At 41.7% G+C, this 23,722-nt stretch overlaps 3 protein-coding genes across 4 annotated transcripts in view; 1 reads left to right on the top strand and 2 right to left on the bottom strand.

Moving 5' to 3' along the window:
- Positions 1-3,820: 3,820 nt before the first annotated feature.
- On the bottom strand, positions 3,821-9,168 carry si:ch211-244b2.4 (uncharacterized protein LOC541512 homolog). The gene is made up of 10 exons (XM_038294216.1): positions 9,080-9,168; positions 7,659-7,750; positions 7,363-7,561; positions 6,498-6,642; positions 6,271-6,403; positions 6,061-6,181; positions 5,885-5,963; positions 4,991-5,093; positions 4,793-4,913; positions 3,821-4,700 (listed from the first exon to the last, which is right to left on the bottom strand). The coding sequence occupies exons 1-10, from the start codon at positions 9,093-9,095 to the stop codon at positions 4,639-4,641; spliced, it is 1,071 nt and encodes a 356-aa protein (XP_038150144.1). The 5' UTR covers positions 9,096-9,168; the 3' UTR covers positions 3,821-4,638.
- A 469-nt stretch (positions 9,169-9,637) lies between these two features.
- Positions 9,638-13,085, top strand: si:dkeyp-38g8.5 (uncharacterized protein LOC568385 homolog). Of its 2 annotated transcripts, none has more exons than XM_038294176.1 (4): positions 9,638-9,825; positions 10,749-10,842; positions 11,406-11,493; positions 11,576-13,085. In XM_038294176.1, the coding sequence occupies exons 1-4, from the start codon at positions 9,744-9,746 to the stop codon at positions 12,341-12,343; spliced, it is 1,032 nt and encodes a 343-aa protein (XP_038150104.1). In that variant the 5' UTR covers positions 9,638-9,743; the 3' UTR covers positions 12,344-13,085. The 2 variants fall into 2 exon arrangements, with proteins under 2 accessions (XP_038150104.1, XP_038150105.1); XM_038294177.1 differs by having other exon boundaries at positions 9,811-9,825; positions 11,356-11,493.
- epyc (epiphycan) overlaps positions 12,962-23,722 on the bottom strand; it is a 36,846-nt gene continuing 26,085 nt past the window's right edge. The window contains exons 7-10 of the mRNA XM_038294175.1: positions 16,186-16,344; positions 15,832-16,034; positions 14,437-14,532; positions 12,962-13,965 (exon numbers count right to left, since the gene is read on the bottom strand). Of these exons, the coding sequence (XP_038150103.1) occupies positions 13,795-13,965; positions 14,437-14,532; positions 15,832-16,034; positions 16,186-16,344 (629 nt within the window). The 3' untranslated portion in view covers positions 12,962-13,794. The remainder of the gene's footprint in view (positions 13,966-14,436; positions 14,533-15,831; positions 16,035-16,185; positions 16,345-23,722) is intronic.

Raw genomic sequence — 23,722 nt, 5'->3', positions numbered from 1 at the left:
GGACATGTGTATTTTTTGCAATGCAAATTGTCAGTGAGGAGTTGTAGGTAAGAACAGGAGCAAGGTGTTTTTATTCTAGAGCTGCTCAACAAGTGGTTAATCACCCACCTTTAGACAGATTCATCACCCTCAGAGGAAAGCCCAGTGAGGTTGGTGACATCCAGAAGCTGCTGGAGCTTGGTGGAGGGGTAACTGTCAAACTCAAATATAACTAACACAAAAATACATAAAACGTGCAAACCCCCCCATCCCAAAAAAAAAGTAAAAATACAAAGCAACTCAAATTGGAGGAATGCTGTAAGTAAATCAAAGAAAATAGAGAATATATGCTCCAAACACAAAACTTAAAACACAGAAATAATGCTAACAGACGAAGATGCAAAACAAAATAAAGGAAAAACACCGCATGTTGCAAAAACAACTGCAAGCTAAGAATAGCTGCTAACCAGCTCTGCATAATTGATGTGATTTAGAAAACGAGAGGGGGACAATCATCAAGTCAGAGACCAAATCCTTAGTAAAGCCATAAACAGAATGCAAAGAAAGATTAAATGGTTTAAAAATAATTAAAAGAAAAATACATTTTCTTTATCCTCTCCAATAATCCTCTAGACAACATCCTGTCTATGGCTTTGCAAAGGATATAAGCAGACATCAAACACACACCCCTCCCAATAGTCTTGATCACCTTCATTATAAAGATGGAAATTGCAGCTTCTCTGGTTGTGTTTTCTTCTAGCATTTTTCCTTCGCTTGTTTTTTTTATTGGTATCATTTATGTGTTTGCATTTTGACTTTGCTGCTCATTATTTATGTAATTGCATAATTTTTTTCGTTTGCATGTGAGTAATAGGTTTTTTTGTTGGTCAAATTTATGAGTTTTCTAGTTTATTTTATGTGTTTGCAGGACTTATGGGACTTATTGAAGGAAATCAGGAATACTGGGAAAAGTCATCCAATCTTTAAGCAGGCGGAAACATTTAAAATCTCCGTTGAGATGATAAAGATGTCTGTGAATAAAGGCGGTAGCTGGTTAGCCCATTGCCTCAGGGTGAATGCAATGTGTTGATTGATGGAGTATCTGTACAAACCATCTCAGTCTGGCTTTATCTTAAAAAAACATCTAACATAAAGCATCCCTATGATTTATTCAATCCTGCTCCAAACCCACCAGTTCACTCCTCAATGTCTTTATTTCTGATACATCCACCTGCTTCATATCTCCTCCTTCCTTGATTGTACCTACCTCCTCCTGCCACTGTCTCTAAACCATATGTATGCTAATATCACAGTTCATGGAGATTGTTTTGCTGTCAATCCAACATTCAACCTACTCCCACCTTGAACTCTTTTCCCACTCCTACAGTACACGTGTCATGCATCTCTCATGCATGTTTTGCTCTACTCTAACATGCTTCCTGCTACTCCAGACTTGCTCATATAGTGACTCAGCTCCTTCAAAACCATTCTTTCATATGCTTTCTCTAGATCTGCAAAAACGCAGCCCCTGCTGACACCCTCTATAGTTCTGAATCAACAGCCTCAAAGCAAACAATGCATCTGCAGTAACTTCATTTTATGGATCATCAACTTTATTCCTTTCTAGTTGCCATAGTTCTACACACCTCCCTTGCTTTGGGAAAGTGGTATCAGCTCATATCTCCTCCATTTCTTAGCTATCTATTTGTTCTCTCAGATCTCATGTCCAAAACGCTTCTGCTGTCTCTCCTGGACATTTCCAAACCTTCGGTTATATTACCATGGTCAATAACCTTTTAACTCTATCTCTTTCAATGCCCTCCTAACTTCACTATTTTTGCCACATTCTGACTTCTTTTGCTCCTGTTTCTATTGTGTTTTTCCCACTTATAACTCTTCCTATTACTCCTTTCATCCTTAATCCTCCTAACCTGCTGAACCTTCTCCTTCTCCTTGTTTAACCCCTAGAACCCTACGGACCCACCGGTGGGTCCAGCTGCTACGTGACCTCGTAATTTTAACAAACCCCCAGTATTGATGTAAAAAACACATTTGGCACAGTTTGGTGACATTTTTGGATAAATGTGCCAAAATGGCCCCTCCGCCTAAGAAATTTCTCACTAATACCATTCTAAAATAAATATGATTCATCTGATTGAGTCCAAATTTGGTATATTTTTACACAACATTTAGATTTAAAAGTCTGTACTACTTTTTTGTGCTATAAATAATATTTTGGTAGTGTTTTGCAATGTTTATTTCAGAGAAAATTTTGGCGAGGTTCAAAAAATGCAAAATATTTTGTCCCTAATATTTCAGGCAGGGTCAAAGCTACAATGGTGCTGACACCAGAAAACCATTCTATGACATCTTACCTTTACAGAGGTACCAAAAGTTTCTTCTTAAATCTAATAGCTGTGAGGCTATAAGTGATTTACTTTTGTGTGTTTTTGTCAGGCAGAAATTTATTTATACCCCCTGAGGGTCATCCAACCTATGAAATTCATTGTATGCTCTCCGTTTGCCTACTTTACTCTTGGTCGTTCTATTCAGTCCTTTGTCTTCCACCCCTGCTTTGCTAATCTCTTTAACATAACAAAAATAATTTCTAGCTTCCTTAGAAACTCCTTCTTCAAGATAACTCTTCTCATCTATATAACGGCAGAACAGCTTGAAGCTTCTGGTCTTGCTGCCTTTTTACTTGGTCTCCTGACCACAGTATGCTCATCTTCTTCTCTGGATCATGTTTGTAATTATTTAACTGTCCTTGTTCAAGTTCCAGCTTTCAAAGACATTACTGTAAGACCTAGACTCTCCTGGTATCCTTCCATTTTTCTTTGCTCACCAACAGTAGCTCATTTTCCACCACTGATCCTATGGTGGTCGTCATAATCAGCTAAAAGTCCCAACTGATAAGTGATCAAATGCAGCTTCTAATTATCAGGAAACAAAACCAAGAAAAACTCATTTAGCCATTTAATTCACTCTGAAATGTCATATTATACGAACTACAGCACTATTGCTAAATCTTTGGGTGCATTTTCTAACATGGCTTAAACTCAGGCTCTCTTAGACAGTGGGCTACATCTGGTGTTTTTTTTTTTTTTTTTTTTTTTAGATTAATAAAAGTATGTTAGAATTTCTTCAAAAAATGATTTCTAAACAAGAGCTCCAAAATGTGAACAATTTAAATATGTCAGTATAAAAAGTCTGTCAAAGGAAGTTTTTTTGCATTTACAAAAAATCAAGGACTTCATATTCATAAGAGAGACTCACATAAGTTTGTCATTTTTTGTAGTTCTTATTCAGTTCATGGTCCAGTTGTGCTAAATATTGATCAGCACCAAGTTGAAAATACGAAAAACTGAGACATGAAAAAATATAGGTACAATGCAAGCAGTGGTGGAAGATGTACTCAAGAGTAGTACTTGAGTAAAGGTATTGATTCCCATGGTCAAATCTTACTTAACTACAAGTAAAGGTTACTCAGTCAAACATCTACTCAAGTTAAATTATTGAATACTCACTTTTAAAAACACTAAAGTATTCAAAATTACATTTATTTAAAAGTAGGACTTAAGTATTCAAAACACAAATTCAATTTTCCAATATAAGTGCCTCTCCGTATAATTTTTAGAGTAATTTTAAGGATTCTTGTAACATTTGGAAACCGCCTGATGTATTGACGCTTAGACACCTGGTACAATTTCTAAACCACCTGTAAAGAACTTCTACGTATAAAATTCCCACAAAAAGTACAACTATTTGGATTATTAGTTATTATTTAAAAACAACCCAAAAAGAAAACAGGAGAGTCTTGATTCTTCCCACACTTTCATTTTGGAATAGAGGTTTAAGGTTTAATCTATTATCACAAAGAAACTGCAGCTCTGATTTGAGAACTCATCCTACTGAACAACTTGGCCACATGGCAACAACTAATGCCTTCATAAAATGTATGAACAACAGATAATATCTGCCCTAAATATCTAAAACAGTGGTGTCCAAATTTAGTCAGAAAGGCTGCTATCTTCCATTTTGACATTTCATTTCAAAAAGGAAAAAAAGAAAATTTTGATTTGGATTACACAGCTAAGCTAAGCCAAAAGTAACAAGTAACTTGCAGATCAAAAATGACTGAAATAAAGTAAAGATACTCAAAAAAGTACTGAAGTACAGCAATCAAGTAAATGTACTTTGTTACTTTCCACAACTGAATGCAAGGCATGTGGCAAAATCCAGCAACTCGTGCATTTTAACCTTAAATCATCACTTATTAACTGTAATATTCATATTTTCATTGCAGATAATCTCTGTGTACATATTTCTTTTTGCATTCAATGTCCCATTATTGCACCAATATATTTCTTCTTTGGCCCTTCCAACATAAAGTCTATTTGTGAAGCAAAGATCAGTAATTGAAACACCTGTTCTGTAAATATAAAGGTTACTTTAATGCATTATTCTCAGGTAACAATCATGTTTTCACATAAACCTCGCTGATATTTCATTGTATCATTCCATAACTTATGTAAACACATAATCTAATTTCCTATTATGAGCAGTAGAGTCACCGCTGACATGATATGGCAGTAAAAAAACCCATGCAGACCCAAATTGCATTTTATGGCTTCTTAAATGAGGGTCCATCTTTAGTCCTCACACCAGCACTCGTCTGATCTTGCGAGTGTGCTTGGTTTTTTGGTTTATTTGAGTCATCGCTGGAAAGAAACAAACATTCATATTAAAAAAAGATGTTTAAAAATATTTCCCCCATTAAAAGAAATTACTCATCAAAAAAGAAATAACTAACCTGATAAGTCCAGCTTGTAGTGGTGTCTCTTTACTGTGAAGGGGATGCAGTCTGTAGGGTTCTGCTGGTACTTCCTCTCAATCTCATCGCTGGTTAAGGAGCACTCGGTCGAAGTTCCAGACTGTTAAAATAAACCAGATGTTGAAATCAGCCAGAAAATAAAGTCAAACTCAGCCACATTACATGAACTCTGCTGACCCTGTTTTTAAACTCATGCCATCCTCCGTTGTCTCCTTCAAACTGCCACTGAGGTTTGGAGCCCAAGGAAAGCCTCTGGAGAGGTGAGGCTAACTGAGCAGCTCTGGAATAATAAAAGCAACGTTGAACTCAGACACACAGCTTTAAAAAGACACGTTTGCAGGGGTTTATGGGTAATTAGCTTAGAACAAAGCCAGAAAATTCATGCTTAACACAGCGTACAAATAAAATACCTTTAAAGCTTTAATCAAGGGGGTAATTTAATCAATAAATCTACATACTGAGATGAAAACCATTATGCATATTTGTAGATATGGATATTTAATATCAACTTTTAAGAGAAAAATATAAAATAAAGTATATAGATACTAATTAAAATGTGTTTGTCATGTAATAAAACATACAAGCCATGGAAACTACTATTATGTGGTTTAGCATTGCGTGCTTTAAGGATGCCACAGCATAAACACAAAAACAAAACAAAAGCAACTCTATAATTAGAAGCCAGTTGATGTTAAAGGTATCGTTGAGGATGTTCTTCATCAAAATAAGTGGTACTCCTAATTGGCAATCATTCTGATGATATGTTTAAGTTAGGCCGTCCTACGTGCTCGTCCCAATTTTTACTTACCGGTCGTGAGTCAGACATAGTGGAAAAATTGCTAATCTTCTTTTGGAAAGTAAGCTTGTATGAGCGATGCGAACAGCAACATTTAAACAGGGCGTGCAGCAGGCGAAATGGGCCGATGCACGGTCTCTTGGGAGCATTTACAGGGTTGTGCATGTGCATTTTTTTATGCAAGTGGAGGAGGTGGCTCTTTTGAAAAATTTGCGAAGATCCTCCAATATACCTTTAAGTAGATGAAGCTCCTACTTCAGCAAAAATGAACTTACCCTAACGTCGCCTGCTGTTGTCTGAACACGGGTCGTCGTGTGACCTTCCTCTTTTTATTTTTTCCTACCTGTTTCATTTCTAACGAAAGTCAAACAGGATCAGTGAAGTTAAATAAAATGATTATAGATTATTAAAAAAAAAGAAAGATTTTATATGATGTGTGAGTTCAGGTCACCTTGGAACTTAATCTCGAAGGTTTCTCCAGCAGCAGTGAAACTCAATGAGCTTTTCGGGTTGCTCTGAAATTTCCTCTCTATGTCGGCACTCTTAACTGGACCTTGATTGCCTTTCGAGTCCTGCCGAAAACACAACACTAATGACAGACCACCACTCCCACTAACTGTACTGGTTTAAAAACAAAAATAGATATACAGCAACCATCTACCTTTTCTCCGTACTTCATCCACTTTCCACTTAATGCGCAGTACCAGGCCCACACAGTGTTGCCATCATCCAGTCGCCTTACTCTCAGGTTTTTTCCATACACTCTAATTCTGTTGAAATCTATAGTAACTGCCCTGCAGGACAGGAAGTTCACTATTACTCTACAGTTCAAGTTTCTTTTTTGACAGTTAAAATATTTCAAATTAAATACATAAAAGATCCTTTTACCCATATGGTGTGTTATATATTTTGATGCTTTTAGTGTGGGGAAGCGAGTATTGGGCCTCAATTATGTGATCGTTTTCAACATCCTTCCAGTCCTTTCCAGCATTTATCTGCCACTGGTAGGGTCGACCATCTGTAAGCTGGGGATCTGATTGGAAAACAACCACAAAATAAAATTGCATAGTCTAAGCCAGTAATTCCCAACCAGGGGTACAATAAAATAAGGCTGGGATGGGTTTGCTCTGTAAGGACCTAACTGCAAAATAAACCAAGATTTTATCAACCAAAAAGATAAAAAGAATGCCATAGTCAACATTTATGTGAAAGACTAGAGTGGGTATTGGTGCTCTGCACCTTTCTAAAGAGAAGAAAAGCAGCTGCAGTCAAGGATAAATGGATAAAACATCCCATTGCTGGGGATTCAGAAGGCCAGGTGTATCATCAACACAGTGAAGGATGAAAACTAAGTAAAAATGACCGTAAATCTGAATAATAGTTTTTTTTTTTTCCTGAGTTTAGATATGTCTATAAGCAAGCTTTTCAGAAGAGCTCCAATTTGTAACTTCTTTTAGTACTTATGGGCTTTTCTAATTGAAAAGAAATACATCTCTGAGCATTAAATATTCAAGTTAAGGCAATTTTTTTCATTTTATAATCAGTTGTATTTTTTATTTTTGGAAAATAATCAACTCGTTTGACCCAGGGCTTACTCATGGTAAGATAAAACGGCCAAGGGGGTACACAAGTAAAAAAAGGTTGGGAACCACTGGTCTAAACAACTACTAAATAACCATTTAAGTTTAAGTTTAACCGCCTAAAGATTATAACTTGACAACCAGATGAAATCAGATGAAATGTAGCTGCTTACTGCTTCCTGCCGACTGGTCGTCAGCGCTGCTCCTCGCTCCACTTGATCTACTTCCACCCACACTGTGATTTAGCTTACAGCTTGACTGGTAGCGACAGTTTCCTGTTAGGAAATACTTGCAGACATGCAGGTAAGAGCAGTTGGCCCCGTCCTTACAGCCTCTACCGTTGTAATATTTGCAGGGTTGCTTTGTGTAAAGCTGGAAGGTGAAAAGGAAGGTTTAAGGATGAAGAGTGTAGATGGGATTTAGATCAATTATTTCATGAGATCATGTGTAGATATGTTTAGAAACGAACCTGAGAGTCATCCTCTGAATCAGACTGCTGCTCACTGTCTGAATCGCCGCTGGCTTCTGATTCACTTTCATTAAAATATTCCTCATCAGGCTCTGAAAAATATTTCACTTATATATATTTATATGCATAGGCAACAGTTAGCCCTCTTATTACTATACAATAAAACCACAGCATGTTAATAATATTGCAGGTATTCCTTGTTTAAAAATTAATGAATAACTATGACATGTCATGATTTAGCATATAACAGACCTCAATGTGTTATTAGAAATTATGCATAGCTGCAAAACTGTGAAAGGAAAAAAAATCATTTTACTGATAACCCCAAGACAATATTTAATGCATTCAGCCTTCATCAGAAGTCCCAAGAACCGAGAAATGCCTTTTTTGATCTCAAGGTGGCCAGAGCAAGAAAAAAGTCTGTTTTACCTCAAAGTATTTATACTTAATGATTGGTGGGTGAGCAATGTCTGGCAGGAGCAGACAGCACAGTGATGGAGGAGCAGTGGAGGTTCACAGCTCAGGTGGTAAAATTAAATTATCACTATTTCTCACTACTAATCTTTATGGAAAAGCAGGACCCTCCCGAAAACCACCATAAAAAACAAACTTAAGAATTTTTTTTTTTAACTATAAATAATTTATAGGAATCCCAACCTGCAGTGTTGCTATAATTACTTCTGTCCACTACTGTATTATTCCCTAAATCCTACATATATGTTTATCCTTTATGTTGAGCCTTGAAATCCAGCTATATTATAGCTCTAATTGCAGTTGTTGTAGCATGTACCATTTTTTATTTCATAATAATTCTTTCAAACATTTTTCCACAATAAGACATGATCACATAAACCCTCAAAAATCCAGGACTAACTATAATAAATATCATTGCTCATTTCTGCCCCCTGCTGGTGAACCTGCTGCACTTCATGATTATTAAATCTCCAGTGGGGCGAAATAATAAAATCAGTCATATAATTTTGAACAATGACCAAATGTTATAATTAACTTAATAAATGAGAGATAATAACAACCAAATTTAACAATTTTTAGTTTTATGTAGATTTTTTTAAAAGGTGATCAGTAAATTGGCCTAATAGGAAACGAAACTTAAAACTGCTGTCTGTAAAACTGCTAAACTTTCCAAATCTGCGAGTGAGGTTTTAAAGCTACTTAAGAACAGGCAAAATAAAATGCGGCTTTATGTTTTGACATTTATTTGTTTATAAAGAAGCATCACGTTAAACTAAAGCTGTTGAGTTAAAAAATAGATAAATCTACTGTATTTACTAGATGCAGCTAAACAGTGTCACATTGTTACATAATAGATTGCATACGTTACTGTCCTTTATTAAAAGAAAATGATTAATAATAAAGTTTTATAAATACAGAAACAAAGACCAGATTGGAAGCCTGCTTACCAGAAGCGGACGCCATCGTTCAGTGATTGCTTTCGTTTTCACTTAAAAGCTGTGACTGAACCTACAGTACACACCTATAAACCTATAAATAAGTCACTCCCAAAATCAAAACACTCATTAGTACTACATAAGTACTCAAATGTCAGTCAGTAATTATTCTAATGTTAAAACATCACAAGAGCCATGCTTTAAATCCATGTGGGAAAGAAAAATAAAAATTTTTTTTGTTTTGTTTTGAAAGCTTGTCAAAATGCGAGTAATAATCAGAAGTGGTTACTCAGAGGAAATAGGTAGTCATTAAAAAAAAAAAAAAAAAATAATAATATTTTAATTGAGTCAGAGGTATTATTTTATTTTATATTTATTCATTTATTTTATTTTATTATTATTTATTTAATTATTTAAAAAAAGTATTAAAAAAAAGCACCACTCATGTAAAAACAAAAAAAATGCATTTGCCCCCAAAACGTCACACAATAATAAATGCCACAAGTCGCGTTTTTGTCGCCTGTACAACAAAACCTCACCGACAGATGGAGACAGATCCGCGTTACTACACTATTAAACCCACGAAGAAGAACGAAGGAGCCTTCTGAAGGAGGAAAAGCTAACCCCTACCAACCTACAAAGTGCGCGTTGTCGATTAAGGCTTATAAAAAGCAGAATGGAAACCACATTACAGCCGGATCACGAATACACCAATAACACGTTTGATCAAATTACCCCCAAAGAATTCACATATAAGAGTAAGTAAGAGGAGAAGGAGGGGTTTTAACACACTGATAGCAACACTCGGAATATTTAGCTTAGGGGCAACCTAGGAAGGTTACTACACTGTGACGTATCAGGATCTAACCGTTCTGTTATTATATTTTTTTTATTTAGAAAGTGACCACCTGTTGTTTTTAAATTGCTCTTAAATGGTCAGTTGCATCCAGCGGTGATGGCAGCCTTTATAAACTAAATTATATTAAAACAAGCTATGCTAGCTCTATAGATAATAAACACTAACTTTAGAAAGAATGAGGTTATCTTTTCCCAACTAAAAATTCTGAACAGTCTAATGTTGTAGAAGATATGTGCATTTGTGGAATATGTTTGTCTTTCCTCTTGACTGTACTTGTTTATTGTGACATACTCCTGGGAATATTTGTTAGTTTATATTTCATATATTATTGTTGACTTTAAGTAAAATACAAAAATAAAAAAGGGATGAAGGAGGTTTAATATGTTGTTTCACATACAAAGCAGTTCTCTTTCAATACAGAGTTCATTCTCAGGCTGGAAAGCTGCAATTAGGTAAATTTTTGGATAAAAATGGACAAAGAAATCAGATGGTAGAAAATGGTTTACTTAGCAATAACTGAACTTTACTGATCTGAAATTGAAGAAATTTACCTCTGCATTTAACCCATCCCCTTGGGGACCAGTGGGCTGCCATTGTGCGCCCCCAGAAAGCGATCAGGGGTTAAGGGTCAGGAACCCAGAGTGGAGGCTGTGGGGATCGAACCGGGCACTTGCAACCTTCTCAGAGCACTGTTCTAACCAATAGGCCAACACTCCCCACTACCTTACCTTATCACCTGTTTCACTGTGGAAGCGTAGATCCATCCATCTCCAGGAACCCTATCAACATCTAATCGTCATTTTCCTGTTTATTTTTTTTCAGTGAGCAAAACTGAAGTCGAAAACTTTGTGAAGTTGCGGGCTTCCAATGGTTGCCTCTTCTCCCGACAGAGAAATAGCTCCAAGTGGGCATGGAGGTATGTATGGTGAGAAAGTAAACAAAAACAATGTTCCAATACTAGACTAAAACCCCATTCATTAAAATTAACACATGACATTTATTTTAATTTGAATAAGATCAAAGTTATTTCTGTATTTATTATTTTATTACATCTAGTTGCACCCTTTATTGATTGAATACGTCCAGTAGAGCTTCAGAGTAGCAATTACAAACATTTTAGACTTAGTTACCGGTATATTATTTTATGTCCAGATATGCGAAATCTTTTTGAAACAAAAGATGCGTTTGAAGTCCTACCTAAGGTGGATTCAATGCTGTTAACATTTATTAGCTGCATATGACACCAACATAGAAAGGCTTTGTGTAAAAATCAAAGTGCACCTCCTCATTTAGTAGTTTGTAGAACTGCTTATAGCGGCCATAACTTTAAGCTGTTTATATCAACTTACCAGCCGCTTATTTTTAATGTAAGTTTCTTTTGTTTTGTTTAATTTTCTTCATAATGCTGAACTGAAACTCTTCTGGACAGAAAGGCTTGGTTGCATTCTCTGTAATCTACTGGAATTGTTTTATTATCAGGACCATCCTAAAACATATGGGCTTGCATCATAAGATGACTCATCGTCAAGCTTCTAAAAAATGGGAAAACCTGAAGAAGAGATATAAGGTACAGATGTGGTTGCTTTGGATAAGGTAACAGTTTTAACTTTATACTCATTTTAACATTTGTTGTTTTCAATCTCCTGCAGGACTTAAAGAATCCTCCACCAGGAGTCAGAACAGTGCCTGAAACCTGGCATCTATTCTCCCTGATGGATGATGCCTTAAAAGGTCGGCTACAGGGGTCAGCTCCTGTCCTTAAGAGTCTTCCTAGAAATAACAACAACAATGATTTCTTACTAGCACCCTCCCCCAAAAGGACAAGGCTTTCAATGTCGGAAGTATCCTCTGCTGTAGAATTTGAAGAAGGAGGGGCAGAGATTGAGGTTCTGCTGAATGGAGACGAAGATGAATCTGCTGTAGCAGCAATGGAAGAAAGTGAGGAGATGAACGGCCTCGTTCAAGAGGTGGATATTTACACAAACAGCGAGCCAGAAGAGATTAAAAGTGAGCAGCAGCTATTAGCATGTGATAGAGTAGCACAAAAACAGAAAACAGAGCAAAAAGTGAGAACAGATTGGGATGCAGCCATTCGACAGCAGGATAGGATGCTGCTGGAGAGGGAGAGAGCAGCAATGGAGAGGGAACGGGGGGTGATGGAGAGGGAGAGAGCTGTTTTGGAGAGGGAACGGGCTTTGATTGACAGGGAGAAGTTGATGCTGGAGAGGGAAAGAGATGCCCTGCGCAGCGAGAGGCTGGTTCTGGAAAAACAAAAAGCAAGGTGGGAGAGACTTTTTGCACAAAAAGAAAGAACTGAGGGGGGCGCAGAAGATGACTGCAAGGAAAAAAACTCAGAAGCAGCGGAGAGAAAAGAACGACTTCTTTGTTTGTTGGAAAAACTTGTAGAAGATATTTAAGAAAATTACTGCAAATGCCTTTGTGAAAAATAAATCACAGTTCCTTGCAAAAATGTTAAATTTCATGGTTTGTCAAATAAAACTACAAACTTCAGAACCCTGTTTAGTAATTTGATATCATACACAAACAGAAAATAGTGAATAATTGTGATTTGTAACAACTGAAAGCAGTTCTGGTTCAGACATTATTCTGTCTCACTGCCCTACAGTAGCAGAAGAAAATAACTTATCCCCACAGCATGATGCTGCAACTATCATGCTTAACCATGGGGATGCTGTGTTAAAGTTGAGAGATTTAATGTAAATGCTAACCACACTTTTAAGATCTTTATCTGTTGAACCCTTTGTATCATTTTCTTTCGGTTTCATATCAATCCTTTGATTTGTTTTGGTCTGCCACTTTAAATTAAGCTTTGATTGCGACTTGTAAACTTCATCTGCAAAGTATACGTGAAATCCCACACTACACTTTTGGAATCCAAAAATCCAGCCTACTGTTTTGAATGTATAGTGCAGATGCATATATGGTTATGTGTCATGTGTTTACTTCATATATTTTTGTCTTGAAAACAAACAAAATAAAATGTGTAATTTAATAACAAAACATTGAGACACCTCTTGAATGGAGAGGTCTTTAAATCAACTTTATTCTCTTGTGGTTATTCCATACAAGGCACACAATGAAGCACTTTTGGTATTATTCTAAAACCAAACCCTTCCACAACAAAAAATGAAAAACACATAAAAAATAAAATAAAAAAAACCCTCCCCACCACCTCCACAAACTATCAATAAACTTTAATTAATTTGCTCTAGACAGAGGTCTGTATCCATTGCTATTTAGGACAGTTAAACCCTGACCTATTGACTTGAATATGAAAATGAAAATGGTTTGTGTAAAAAAAAAAAAAACTATTTTTATATTACAATACAAACTTTACAACCAGAAGTTTTTTTTAAATGCTTTTTGTTTATTACATTGCATCAATTTACTTCTTACCATCTCCATCTTCATTAGATCTTTGCTTGTATACATTGAGAAAAAAAAAAGTACTTTTTTTTTTTTACAAAAAAACTTTACTAACTGGTTGATTTTTGGTTGCCAGTTATGAAAAGAAACTGAAAATATCAATAAAAACCCTGTGAGGCTGTGTTATAAAAGGTTTCTGTGCCGCTGCACATCTATTTTAGTAAAATCTTATACAATTTAGAATATTTCTGTAAAAATCCGAGCAACAGGAAGAAGGCAGAGTAATGCATATGTGCTTGGTTGTTGGAATTTCAGTCATATTTGCTATTTGGGCATTTGCACACAGTTTGCACACAGTTTTACAGATTGGCAAAATCTGTCAGCAGCATGTAAGAAACACACTTTCAGGAAGGACTTTGAACATTGAATATAGTATAACTCTGTGGGTCAGTATGTACAAAGATGTTTGCAGGGGTCTAGGTTAAATAAGATTCCCGATGGGTATACGGGGCAGACAGATATAAGCCTGAGGAGTCTTGCTGAGGTTGATGGGGTTGCCGTCCAGACGGATATCCTCCAATGCGTTTCTGATGTAGCTGAAGTCGTTCAGGTTGCAGAACGTGTCCTCGTGCATCATTTGAATGTTGTTACGCTGCAACGGAACAAATAAAGTAAAGTGCATTGCAAAAAGGAAGGAAAGAATGCAGTAAAAATAAAAAAATCACACTGCAAAAAGGATTTAAAGATATTTTTATCTTAAATTAAGTAATTAAGATGATTTGCCAATGGAATGAGTATTTTTACTCTTAAAGTATGAAAATGTGATAAAATGTACTTGAAATAAGACAATGCAAATGTTTTCTCTTATTTTAAATGTAACTCATCTTGTTCCATTGGCAGTGTCTCACTTACCTCCTCAATTTAAGAACAAATGAACTTGTTTTAAGAAAAAATTACTCATTTAGATTTAAATGGGTCAATTAAAAATAAGAATTCTGTGTAGTTAACTGTTGGGTCTTTACTTAAGAATAATTTATCATCCTTAAATCAAAGGAGCTAGCACTTTAAACACCTCTTGCTCAGTGTGCAGTGAACTAGGAGATCTGAAGCCAAGTTGCAGTACCTGTAAATGTAGAGAGCGCAGGCTGTCTGGTAGAGGCACTGGAATATAATCGATGTTGTTATCGGTTAGGTAAAGGTACAGCAGGCCAGTCATGTCCTGTAATCCGAAGAAGAGGAAAATATGATGCAGTTTTAAATTTAACTTCCATAATAAAGCTTTTTTTTTTTTTTTTTTTTTACCTCTCTATTGTTTTCTCTGACATATAGGGGTCTTATTCTCTCTTACTGCATAGAGCTGCACAGGGACCAAATATTCTGCATTTATTACCTTCCTGTTTGGAGTTGTTGAACTATTGCTGCCATTAACTGCCCTCTCTTTGGTTTTCTTTTAAGAAATTCCTGATTGTGCAATTTGGGATTTAGCTGTCTTTTTACACGATGAAGTTATTGGTGATTATCTCTCCTATTACCTGTTTTCTCTGGCTGTGTTTCTTTCTACTAGAAAGTATTCTTAGGTTAGTTCTACGACGGAGTATTAGGGCCACACATGAAGAGAAAAAATATTTTTGCCATGACGAGATTAAACTCGACATGTCGACTTTAAAGTCGACATGTCGACATTAAACTCAACATTTCGAGAATAAAGTTAAAATGTCATGTTGAGTTTAATCTCCCCCTGTCGACTTTAAACTCGCCATTTCGAGAATAAAGTTGAAATGTCATGTTGAGTTTAATCTCGACGTGTCGACAATAAAATTTAAATTAGTTCAAGAGAGCCAACCGCTGCACAGGATACATGCACAGAATCCTATACAGTTGCAGCACGTCAAAGACTACCTTCACTCTTAAAGTGCAGACTGCAGCTGTGGAGCTCGGTTGCTAATTTCTCCAAACTTTGGAATGTCGAGATTAAAGTCGCCACGATATATCAACTTTATTCTCGAAATGGCGAGTTTAAAGTCGACACGTCGAGATTAAACTCAACATGACATTTCAACTTTATTCTCAAAATGTTGAGTTTAATGTCGACATGTCGACTTTAAACTCGACATGTCGACTTTAAAGTCGACATGTCGAGTTTAATCTCGTCATGGCAAAAATATTTTTTCTCTTCATGTGTGGCCCTAATACTCCGTCGTATAGTTCTCATTTGTGTAGCTGTGACTTATTTTTTTTTTAACTTACAGAGCTGCTATTACTTAGCATATGTTTAGTTCTTGCTTTCCAATAGAACATACACGTTGTGCTTTTATCTGGTATTTGACAATAACTATGTTAACTTTAACACAGAAAAACCTAAAAAGCTTATAGAAGACAGATCCTCCTTTAGATTTAAATCAATATTTGAAACCTGACTTTGGAAAGATGTGTTGTGTTGGATATTTTGATATTAAATGTTTTTGTCTGCCTTTCAAACAAAAGTCTTAACTGAAAGAACTAAAGAATGTGTCCATACTTTAAATGCCTCTTTATGGATGCCCTTTGTGCCGATCTTGTTATGGCTGGCATCAATCAGAGTCATGGTCTCAGGAAGGGTTGGTAGCTGAGAGATGTGATTTTCTCTAATTATCAGCTCCTCGAGCTCAGGCAGGCCCATGAATGCTCTGTCCTCGATGGAAGTGATCTGATTGGCTGTCAGGTCGATCTTCTTCAGCTTACCTGGAAGGCAGGAAAACCAGCAGTCTGAGATACAGATATGGTGCATTCACTGACCACACTCCTTTGTAGTCGTAAGCAGCGAGAGGTTAACTTTGCTTCTGAACATACCTGGCTTAATAGCCATACATTTTCATTCAAAGAGGACACATACTCATGTTGGCGAAGTCAGACTTGCTGATCTTTGTGATTCTGTTGTAGCGAGCGTAGAAGTGAGTGGTGCCTTTGGGCAGAGGTGGAACACTGTTCAGCTTCAAGTCGTCACAGTAGACAGAACCACCGAGGCATGTGCACAGCAGGCAAACGGGCATTCCTGGGATACATGAAGAGAATAAAGGGCACAGAAGAATAGAAAAAAAGCATGTTAAACATACAGGACATTTTAAGTTTTTTTATTTATTTATACACCTGAACAATCCTAACCAGACTAAAGCTGTACATAAGGCAAGGGCTGGGTTTGGTCTTGGCTGTGACTGACAGCGGCACACTGGCACCTACAGCAACATAAACATGGCGAACAGAGAAAGCACCCTGATGATAGTTTACAGCAGAGAGAATTTCTTTTTAACATCCTCAACAGACACAGAGAAAATGGGGGGAAGGTTCTATGGAGGAGGCCATGAGGCATGAGTCATACTGGTTTGAGCTTCTGGATCAGAGATCCAGCTTTCTCCACTCACAGAGAATGAAAATAAAACCAATCCAAACACTCCTTATACACAAAAATGAATAACTTTAATTTCTTGTGATCGATTGACATAAAATGAATGTCTAACCATCCTTTTAGACTAGAAAGGTGAAGCACACTTCTTTTTGTCCAACTTTAATGCATGTTCTATTTTTTTTTTTTTTTTAGCAATTCTTCTCTTTAAAACTATATATTTTTTCCCTATAGCTTTTAGGTCATGTCAGAAAATGACAAAATGAATGTTAAATCATTATACTAGGTCCTTATTCAATTTTAATGTATTTACTATTTTTATTTTCTTTCATTATGAGGAGAATCGTAATTTATTTTAATTTTACGTTATAAAAAAGGTTTAATTTGTTGTTACTCCCCAAGTAAATGAAAGAGGTCAAGGGTAGAGCTTTTCTTTGTCAGCTCTCCAAAATTATGTCACATTCCAGGCTAAGCCAATTTAAAAATCAGATACAGTAACCGCTTTTTAACCTGAGGAGGGCACCAAACAGACAATTAACAGTTGCAAATGTTAAATTTGTCAAAATATCACCGGGTAGATATAAACAGCACTAAATACCTTCTATTTATATAATTTATAAGCAAAAAAAAATTTTTAATTAGGGATAAGTTCTTAATATCTACTACCAGCAGGTCTCTCAAAAGCATTCTGGAGATTCTGGTAGACTGGAATCAAAGGTGCTTCAACAAAATATCGAGCAAAATGTTGAAAAAGGTTTGAATACACTGGCAATACTTTTGGGTTCATTGCAGTCAACTATATATGCACTAAATAGAAAGATTTCAGGACAAAATAGGGTATGAAATGCTGAAAAGGGGAATTTACCTTGAGTCCGATATGCACAAAGGAAAAATATTTGCAAATACTACAATAAAACTCTCAATTATTTGTCGAGTATTTGTACTAACAATCATTTTTTTCCTCTTTTAAACTAAAGACTAAAATGAAATTACAGGGCTGCTCAGTGGGGCAGTGGGTAGCACTGCAAGAAGGTTCCAGGTTTGATTCCTGGCCAGGGATCTTTCTGCATGGAGTTTTCATGTTCTCCCTAATCATGCATGGGTTCTCTCCGGGTACTCCAGCTTACTCCCATAGTCCAAAACCATGACTGTTAGGAGAATTGGCTTTTCTAAATAATCCTTAGGTTTTTAGTGTGTGTGTGAATGGTAGGTTGTCCTGTTTGTGTTGCCCTTTGACAGACTGCCGACCTGTCCAGGGTGGACCCCACCTCTTGCGCATTGACAGCTGGAGATGGGCACCCCACGCGACCCCAGCTGGGTTAAGTGTAATGGAAAATGGATGGATGGATGAAATCAAATTACACTAACACTACTTGTGTAATTTGACTTGGGGGGTTCCGTGGTGGCGGACGTGGGCTACTGGCCTGGTGGCTGTGCTGCTGCTGGGTGGGGCTGGGCGCCGGGCATCGGTTCTTTTGTGGTGCTGGCCGGGGTGCTTCTGCTCTGCGGGGCGTCGGGGCGTGCCTCGTCTTCCGGTGCCGGGTTTCGGTGGTTGGCCGTGGTGCTTGCCGTGGTTGCGTCGTCCGGGGGGGGCGTGGGTGGTCGCGCCTGTGGCCGGGGTTCGTGTGTGTCTGTTGTGGGCGGGTTGCGGGCGTCGGGGGTCCCTTTGGAGTGCCCCCGGGTCGGGGTGTGGCTTCGCTCTGTTGGGGCGGGTGCCGGTGACGCGTGGTGCGGTGCATCGTGCGCGGCTTGGGAGTGGAGGGTTGCTCGGTGTTTGGCGGCGGGGGGGGGACGGGCAGTGGCCGGCGTGGCCGTCCTCCTCTCGGCGGCCTGTGGGCGGTGCGGGGCCGGAGCGGGGTGGGTCGTGCTGCTTTCGCGCCGGGCGCGGCGGGGGTGGTGGGGTCGCGTCTGCTGCTTTCTTTTTGCTGCTTGTGCCGGCTTCTGGCGGCTGGGGCGGCCTTGCTGCTCTGGCTCTCTGGCGTGCGCCGGGTGGGGCTGCTCTGTCCTTTGCTTTGCCTTGCGGCTGTGTTTGCTGTGGTCGGTGGGGGCGGGGTGGTTTCGTTGTGTTTTTGGGTGGGGGAGTCCGCCTGGGGGCTTGGTTGGTGCCGTCGGTTCGTCCTTGTCGGCCTTCCGGTGTTGTGTCTGTTGGGGCTGCTCGGGCCCCCGCATGCCGGCGGTGCGCTGCCGGGGGGATTCCTGTTCGGCGGGCTTGCCTGTCTCCTGGGAGGGCAGGCATGTTGACTTTTCTGGGGAGGAGCATCTGGGTGGAGGGGTCCTCGTGGTGTGGCGGTGGGTGTTGGGCACTGGCTTGTTTGCGGCCGTTCTTCTCCGGTGAGGGGGAGAATATTATAATTTTTTTGTTTTTGTTTTTGTTTGTTTTTTGTGTGGGAGGGGGTGTGTGGGCGGGGGGATCGGGGCTTGGAGTGGGGCTCGGGATTTGCGCTTAGCTGTGTTGTGTGGCTTTCTTCTTCTTCGGATTGTGCTGTGGGACCGGTGTTGGGGGGAGTCGTTCGGGGGCCGGGGTCGGGGTGGGGGTGCTGGCGCCGGTGCCGGGGGTTTTTGGGCATTGCCCGGCCCTACTGCGGGGTGGGTCTGGGGTGGCTCCTTGGGCCTGGGATCCCTGGGGCGCATTGCCCTTGGGCGGGGTCCCCGGTGGGGGTTCGGGGGTTCGGGTTCTGTGGGGAGTGCTGCTTGGGTTCTGGGCCGGTGTACGCCTGGCTGTCTGTCCCTGCTGCCACGGCCTCTGGTGTGCCGGGGTGCCTCGGGGCCTGCTGGGCTGGGGGGGGGCATGGACATTAACACCTATGGCAAGTGCTTACCCCCTCACGGGTTTGCACTCTGTAAGTGGGGGAAGGGGAGGGAGGGGGAGTAGGTATGATCTCGGCCTGGATGTCTTCTGTCACTTGTGTGGTGAGTAGCTTGATTGTTATTGTAGGGGAGGGATTACATCTCCGGAGGGGGGGTGGGGGGTGGTGATAGAGGGAAGAAGATCTTTGAAGGGCTTTGGGTCTGGCTCCCTGTCTATGTCCTGGTCCGTGCTGCCCCCTGGTGGGGCTTCGTCCGGGGTGGGGGCTCTGCGTGTTGCGCGTTGGCTGGCCGGCTGGGATTGTCCCTTCCCTTATTCATTTATTTATTTATTATTATTATTTTTTTCTTATCTTCCTTTTATATTTTTTTATTTATTTATTTATTTTTTTTTTTTATTATTATTTTTTTGATTTAATTTATTTATTTATTTATTTTTTTTTATATTATTTATTTATCTACTTATTTATTTATTTATTTTTTTTATTATTATTATTTTTTTGGATGGACAGGACGGGGGGGGGTGGTGGGGTCGGCTCCGTGCCCGGCTGGCTGGTGGGTCCTGCTGCCGGTCCCGTGCCCCCGGGCTATGGTGGTGAAACTGGTGGGGCCCCCTTCTCTGGGGGGGCTCTCGGGGAACGGGGGTGCCTATTGGAGTCAGCGGGGGAGCTGGCTCCCTGGGAGTGCAGCAGGCACCCCAGTCCTTTGCTCCCCATCCCCGAAATCCTCCCTCTGCCTGCTCCATCACTCGGCCACACATGTAGGTTTTTGGGGAGGGGGTCGTTACTGGAGGGCCACACCTTCTGATGACGTCCCCCACCCCAATTTTATTTTGCATTTTAGACACTTCCATCTACTTCATTTTCACAACACACATCTATGTAGGGCATTTTCGGGGGGTGGGGGTCAGGGCCACCGGGGGGGGGCTTATTTTATGGGCCTCACCACGGTCGGCCTCCTCCATCCCCTCTCGCATCTAGACATTGAGGGTTGAGGGTTGTCGAAGGGGGAGGGTGTGCTGGCACCGTCTATCTCCTGGAGGGGGGGTGGAGTGTGCCGGACACCCCCTCTTGGTACTCCCAGTTTTAATTGCATCTGAGAGCAACACGCAACAACACCACATTCGAGCGGGCGCAGTGAGGATCGGGGTCTTCTCACACCCCTGTTCTCCGGCTGCCGCCTGGAGTCTGGGGCCTGGAGGAAGAGCGGGCCACCTGGTCCGTGGTTTTGGCTGGGGCTGGCTGCGGGGCCTAGGTGGCCTGCTGGTGGCGGGGCTGTCACCTCTGCTCTCCCCAAAGAAGGTTGGATGGAGGGGCATGAAGTGCCTGGTTGAAGTTTTTTTTTTTTTTTTTTTTTTTTTTGTTCTTTTCGGGGGGGGGGGGGGGGGGGGGGGGGTTCTGGTTGGGTGGCCGGCGCGGGATGGGTGGGCCCCGGTCCCGGGGGGGGCTCTTGCGGGGGGTGGTCCGGTCCGTGTGCGGGGTGGGGGGCCGGGCTTGAAGCAGGAAAGAGATGGGTTGGTGTGGCGGTGTCGCCGCTCCCCTCCCCTCACATCCGGATTTTAGGTTCACTTATGGGGTCATCCGATAGTCCCGAGACCGACCACCGGTGTCACCGGGTTTTTGGTCCTGGTATTATTGGATGTGAGTGTTATGTGTGAATGTGTGTCTGCGTTGTTATTTTCTTCATTTATTATTATTATTATTTTATTCAATTTTTTTTTTTTTTTTTTTTTTTTTTTTTTTTTTTTTTTCCTGTGGTACGAGTGGGGGCACTAGGGAGGGAAGGCATGATTGAGATGGTGTGTTTTTTTTTTTTTTTTTTCCTTCCCAGGTTGGGGTCTCAACCGCACCCTCTCCCAAATACATCTCAAGTCTCCGCTAAGTGCGGAGCCCATTCCCCCCGTCCTGCTCTCCCTCCGCTGGCTGGCGTCGGGGCTCACCGGTGCACTGGTGGAGCTGGGGGTGGATGCCCGGGGGACTGCTGGCTCATTCCTGGCGGCCTCTCTGCTGGCCCCGGCCGGCCGGGGCTTTGCTGGGGCTCCTGTCTGGGGGTGGGGTGCCCTTGGGGCCTCGGATCCCTGGGGCCTGGGACTGGATCCGCTTCGGGGTGGGGCTGGGTGTTGTTCGGGGATTTTCGGGGTCGGTGCCGGTGCCTTCGCTACGATGCCGGTTCCTGGGCGGTGTTTCTTTCCTATGCCGGTTCTGTGGTATCGGTTCGGGGAGGGGGGGAGCTGCGCGGCATGGTGGGGTGCGGGTCTTGGGTCCTGTTTTGGGCTCCGGTTTTTCCGCTCGCACTTCTCCTCTTGCCTATTTATTTTAATTGTAATTATTAATTAATTTATTTATTTACCTATTTTTTTTTTTTTTTTTTTTTTCTCTTCCTCGGTGGGGGGGAGCGGTTGCGGGCGGGTCGGTGACTGGTGTCCGCTGTCGCATTGTGGGGGCCCCTTTTTTTTTTTTTTCTCTTTTTTTCTTTGGGGGGTTTGGCATGTCTGTTTTTTTTTGGGGCGCAGGCGGGCCTGCTGGGTGGGGGTCCTGCTGGCGGCGCGCCGCTGGTGTGTGGGGGTCCGGGCGGCTCCGGCGGGGGGTCGTGTTGGGGGGCCGGTCTGGGCGGGCTGGCTGCGCTGGCTGGGTATTCGGGTGGGTTTTCCCTCCTGGAGGCATGGCGGGGCTGCTCTGTTCCCACTGATCGCGGCGGGTGGGGCTGCGGGGCGGGTGGGGGCCGGGGGGGGCTATGACCGGCGCGTGGGGGGGGGCCGGGGCGGCGGAGCTGCTCTGGCCGCGTGTCGGGGCCTGGTGCGGGCTGCGGGGGGGGTGGCGGACGTGGCTGGGCTGCTTTGGCATCGTCCGGTGGGGGGGCGGCGCGGTTCGCTCCGCTCTGGCTTTGTGCTGCCCCTCGGGCTGCTGGGGGGGGTGGTTGCGCCGGCTGCGGTCTGCTCCTCTTGCGGTTTTGCGCCGGGCGGCTTTTCTGCTCTCGGGCTGATTCTGTGCGCGGTGTGTTTCGTTGCGCGCTGTTGGCATCGGTCTTGGTGGGGTGGGGCTGCGCTTTTGGCCGGGGGGGGCGTTTTGGGGGGGGTCCCGCGGCGCTCGTGGCCGGTTCGCGGCGGATGCGCATGGGCCCCGGCCGGGGGCGGGGCCGCCTTAGTGTTTTCCTGGGTGGTGCGGTCGCGGTGGGTGTTGCGGCCGGTCGCCGGGGCTTGGTGCGGGGGGGCGGGGCGTGTTTCGGTGCTCTGTGGGGTTGGGGCGTTTCGGTCGGCGCCGTGGGGGGGCTGGTGTTCGGCGCCCGGCCCTACTTCGGGGTGGCCGGCTGCCGGCGGGGCCCGCGGACTCGTCCCCGCGGCTCCCCGGGGCGCCGGCATGGCGGTGGCTGGGGGGCTTCCTCGTGGCTGTCTCTCCTCCTGCCTTGGTGGGGTCTGATTTCCGGGGCTGGCCCCGCCTTGGTGCCTTCGCTTCTGGGGTCCCCTTGGGCGCCTGGGGCTTTGGGTCTCCCGGCGCTGGACTCAGTGCTCTGGGGGGTGTGCCTCTCCGGCTCTCCACAACCACTATTGAGCATTTTTTTCTATGGTTAAAACTTTACATGCACAAGTTCACCCTCACAAACAACTACAGGTGCTAGGCTTCAGGTACTTAGAGATTCACTTCCAAACAGAAACCCCACATTCATATCTTCAGGTAACACAGAGTACATGTCAGACTTAATAATATTACTTTAGTGATAGTTTCAAGGTGTTTGCTTTATTGTATATCTCGTACCATGTTTTTTGGTTGTGCTGTTCTTTTTTCTTTTTTTTTTTTTTTTTCTCCATCTCATTACAGGTGTTGAAGCAGACTGAAAATGTTTTGTCATTGTCTCCTTCCTATCTCCTCTTTCTTTCATCTTTTGTCCTGTTTTTTTCTTTTTCTTTTTCCTTCTTCTTCTTCTGTTTTTCTGCTCTACTTACATTGCAGTGTCCATATGAACTGTAAAACTCCCTGCATAATTATAATAAAGCAATTTATATACATGAAACAAGTGGAGCGGTATGGCAATTGCGATACCGCTACACTTGTGAAAGTAAAATCTGTTGGGCTCCTTTTGGCATCAAGACAATTATTCTTATTGCCACCTTGCCAGACAGGACACTGTAAAAAAAAAAAAAAAAAAAAAAAAAAAAAAAAAAATTACACTAACATTAAAAATAACAGCATGGACAAAATATCTTCAAAGGGTGCTTAGATCTTTTTAA

This window comes from Cyprinodon tularosa, unplaced genomic scaffold, assembly GCF_016077235.1.
Source record: "Cyprinodon tularosa strain WSP-4 unplaced genomic scaffold, ASM1607723v1 ctg336, whole genome shotgun sequence".
Taxonomy (NCBI): Eukaryota; Metazoa; Chordata; class Actinopteri; order Cyprinodontiformes; family Cyprinodontidae; genus Cyprinodon; species Cyprinodon tularosa.
This window is presented reverse-complemented; position numbering and strand designations above follow the sequence as displayed.

What these genes read in the sequence shown, in the direction of transcription:
- si:ch211-244b2.4 (XM_038294216.1), bottom strand. An exon ending in CTTCGAGATTAAGTTCCAAG is followed by an intron (nt 5,964 to 6,060) that starts GTGACCTGAACT and finishes GACTTTCGTTAG; the next exon opens with AAATGAAACAGGTAGGAAAA. An exon ending in GGCATGAGTTTAAAAACAGG is followed by an intron (nt 4,914 to 4,990) that starts GTCAGCAGAGTT and finishes TTATTTTAACAG; the next exon opens with TCTGGAACTTCGACCGAGTG.
- si:dkeyp-38g8.5 (XM_038294176.1), top strand. Translation starts at nt 9,744, where the DNA reads ATGGAAACCACATTACAGCCGGATCACGAATACACCAATAACACGTTT. An exon ending in CAAAGAATTCACATATAAGA is followed by an intron (nt 9,826 to 10,748) that starts GTAAGTAAGAGG and finishes ATTTTTTTTCAG; the next exon opens with TGAGCAAAACTGAAGTCGAA. An exon ending in AGCTCCAAGTGGGCATGGAG is followed by an intron (nt 10,843 to 11,405) that starts GTATGTATGGTG and finishes TTTTATTATCAG; the next exon opens with GACCATCCTAAAACATATGG.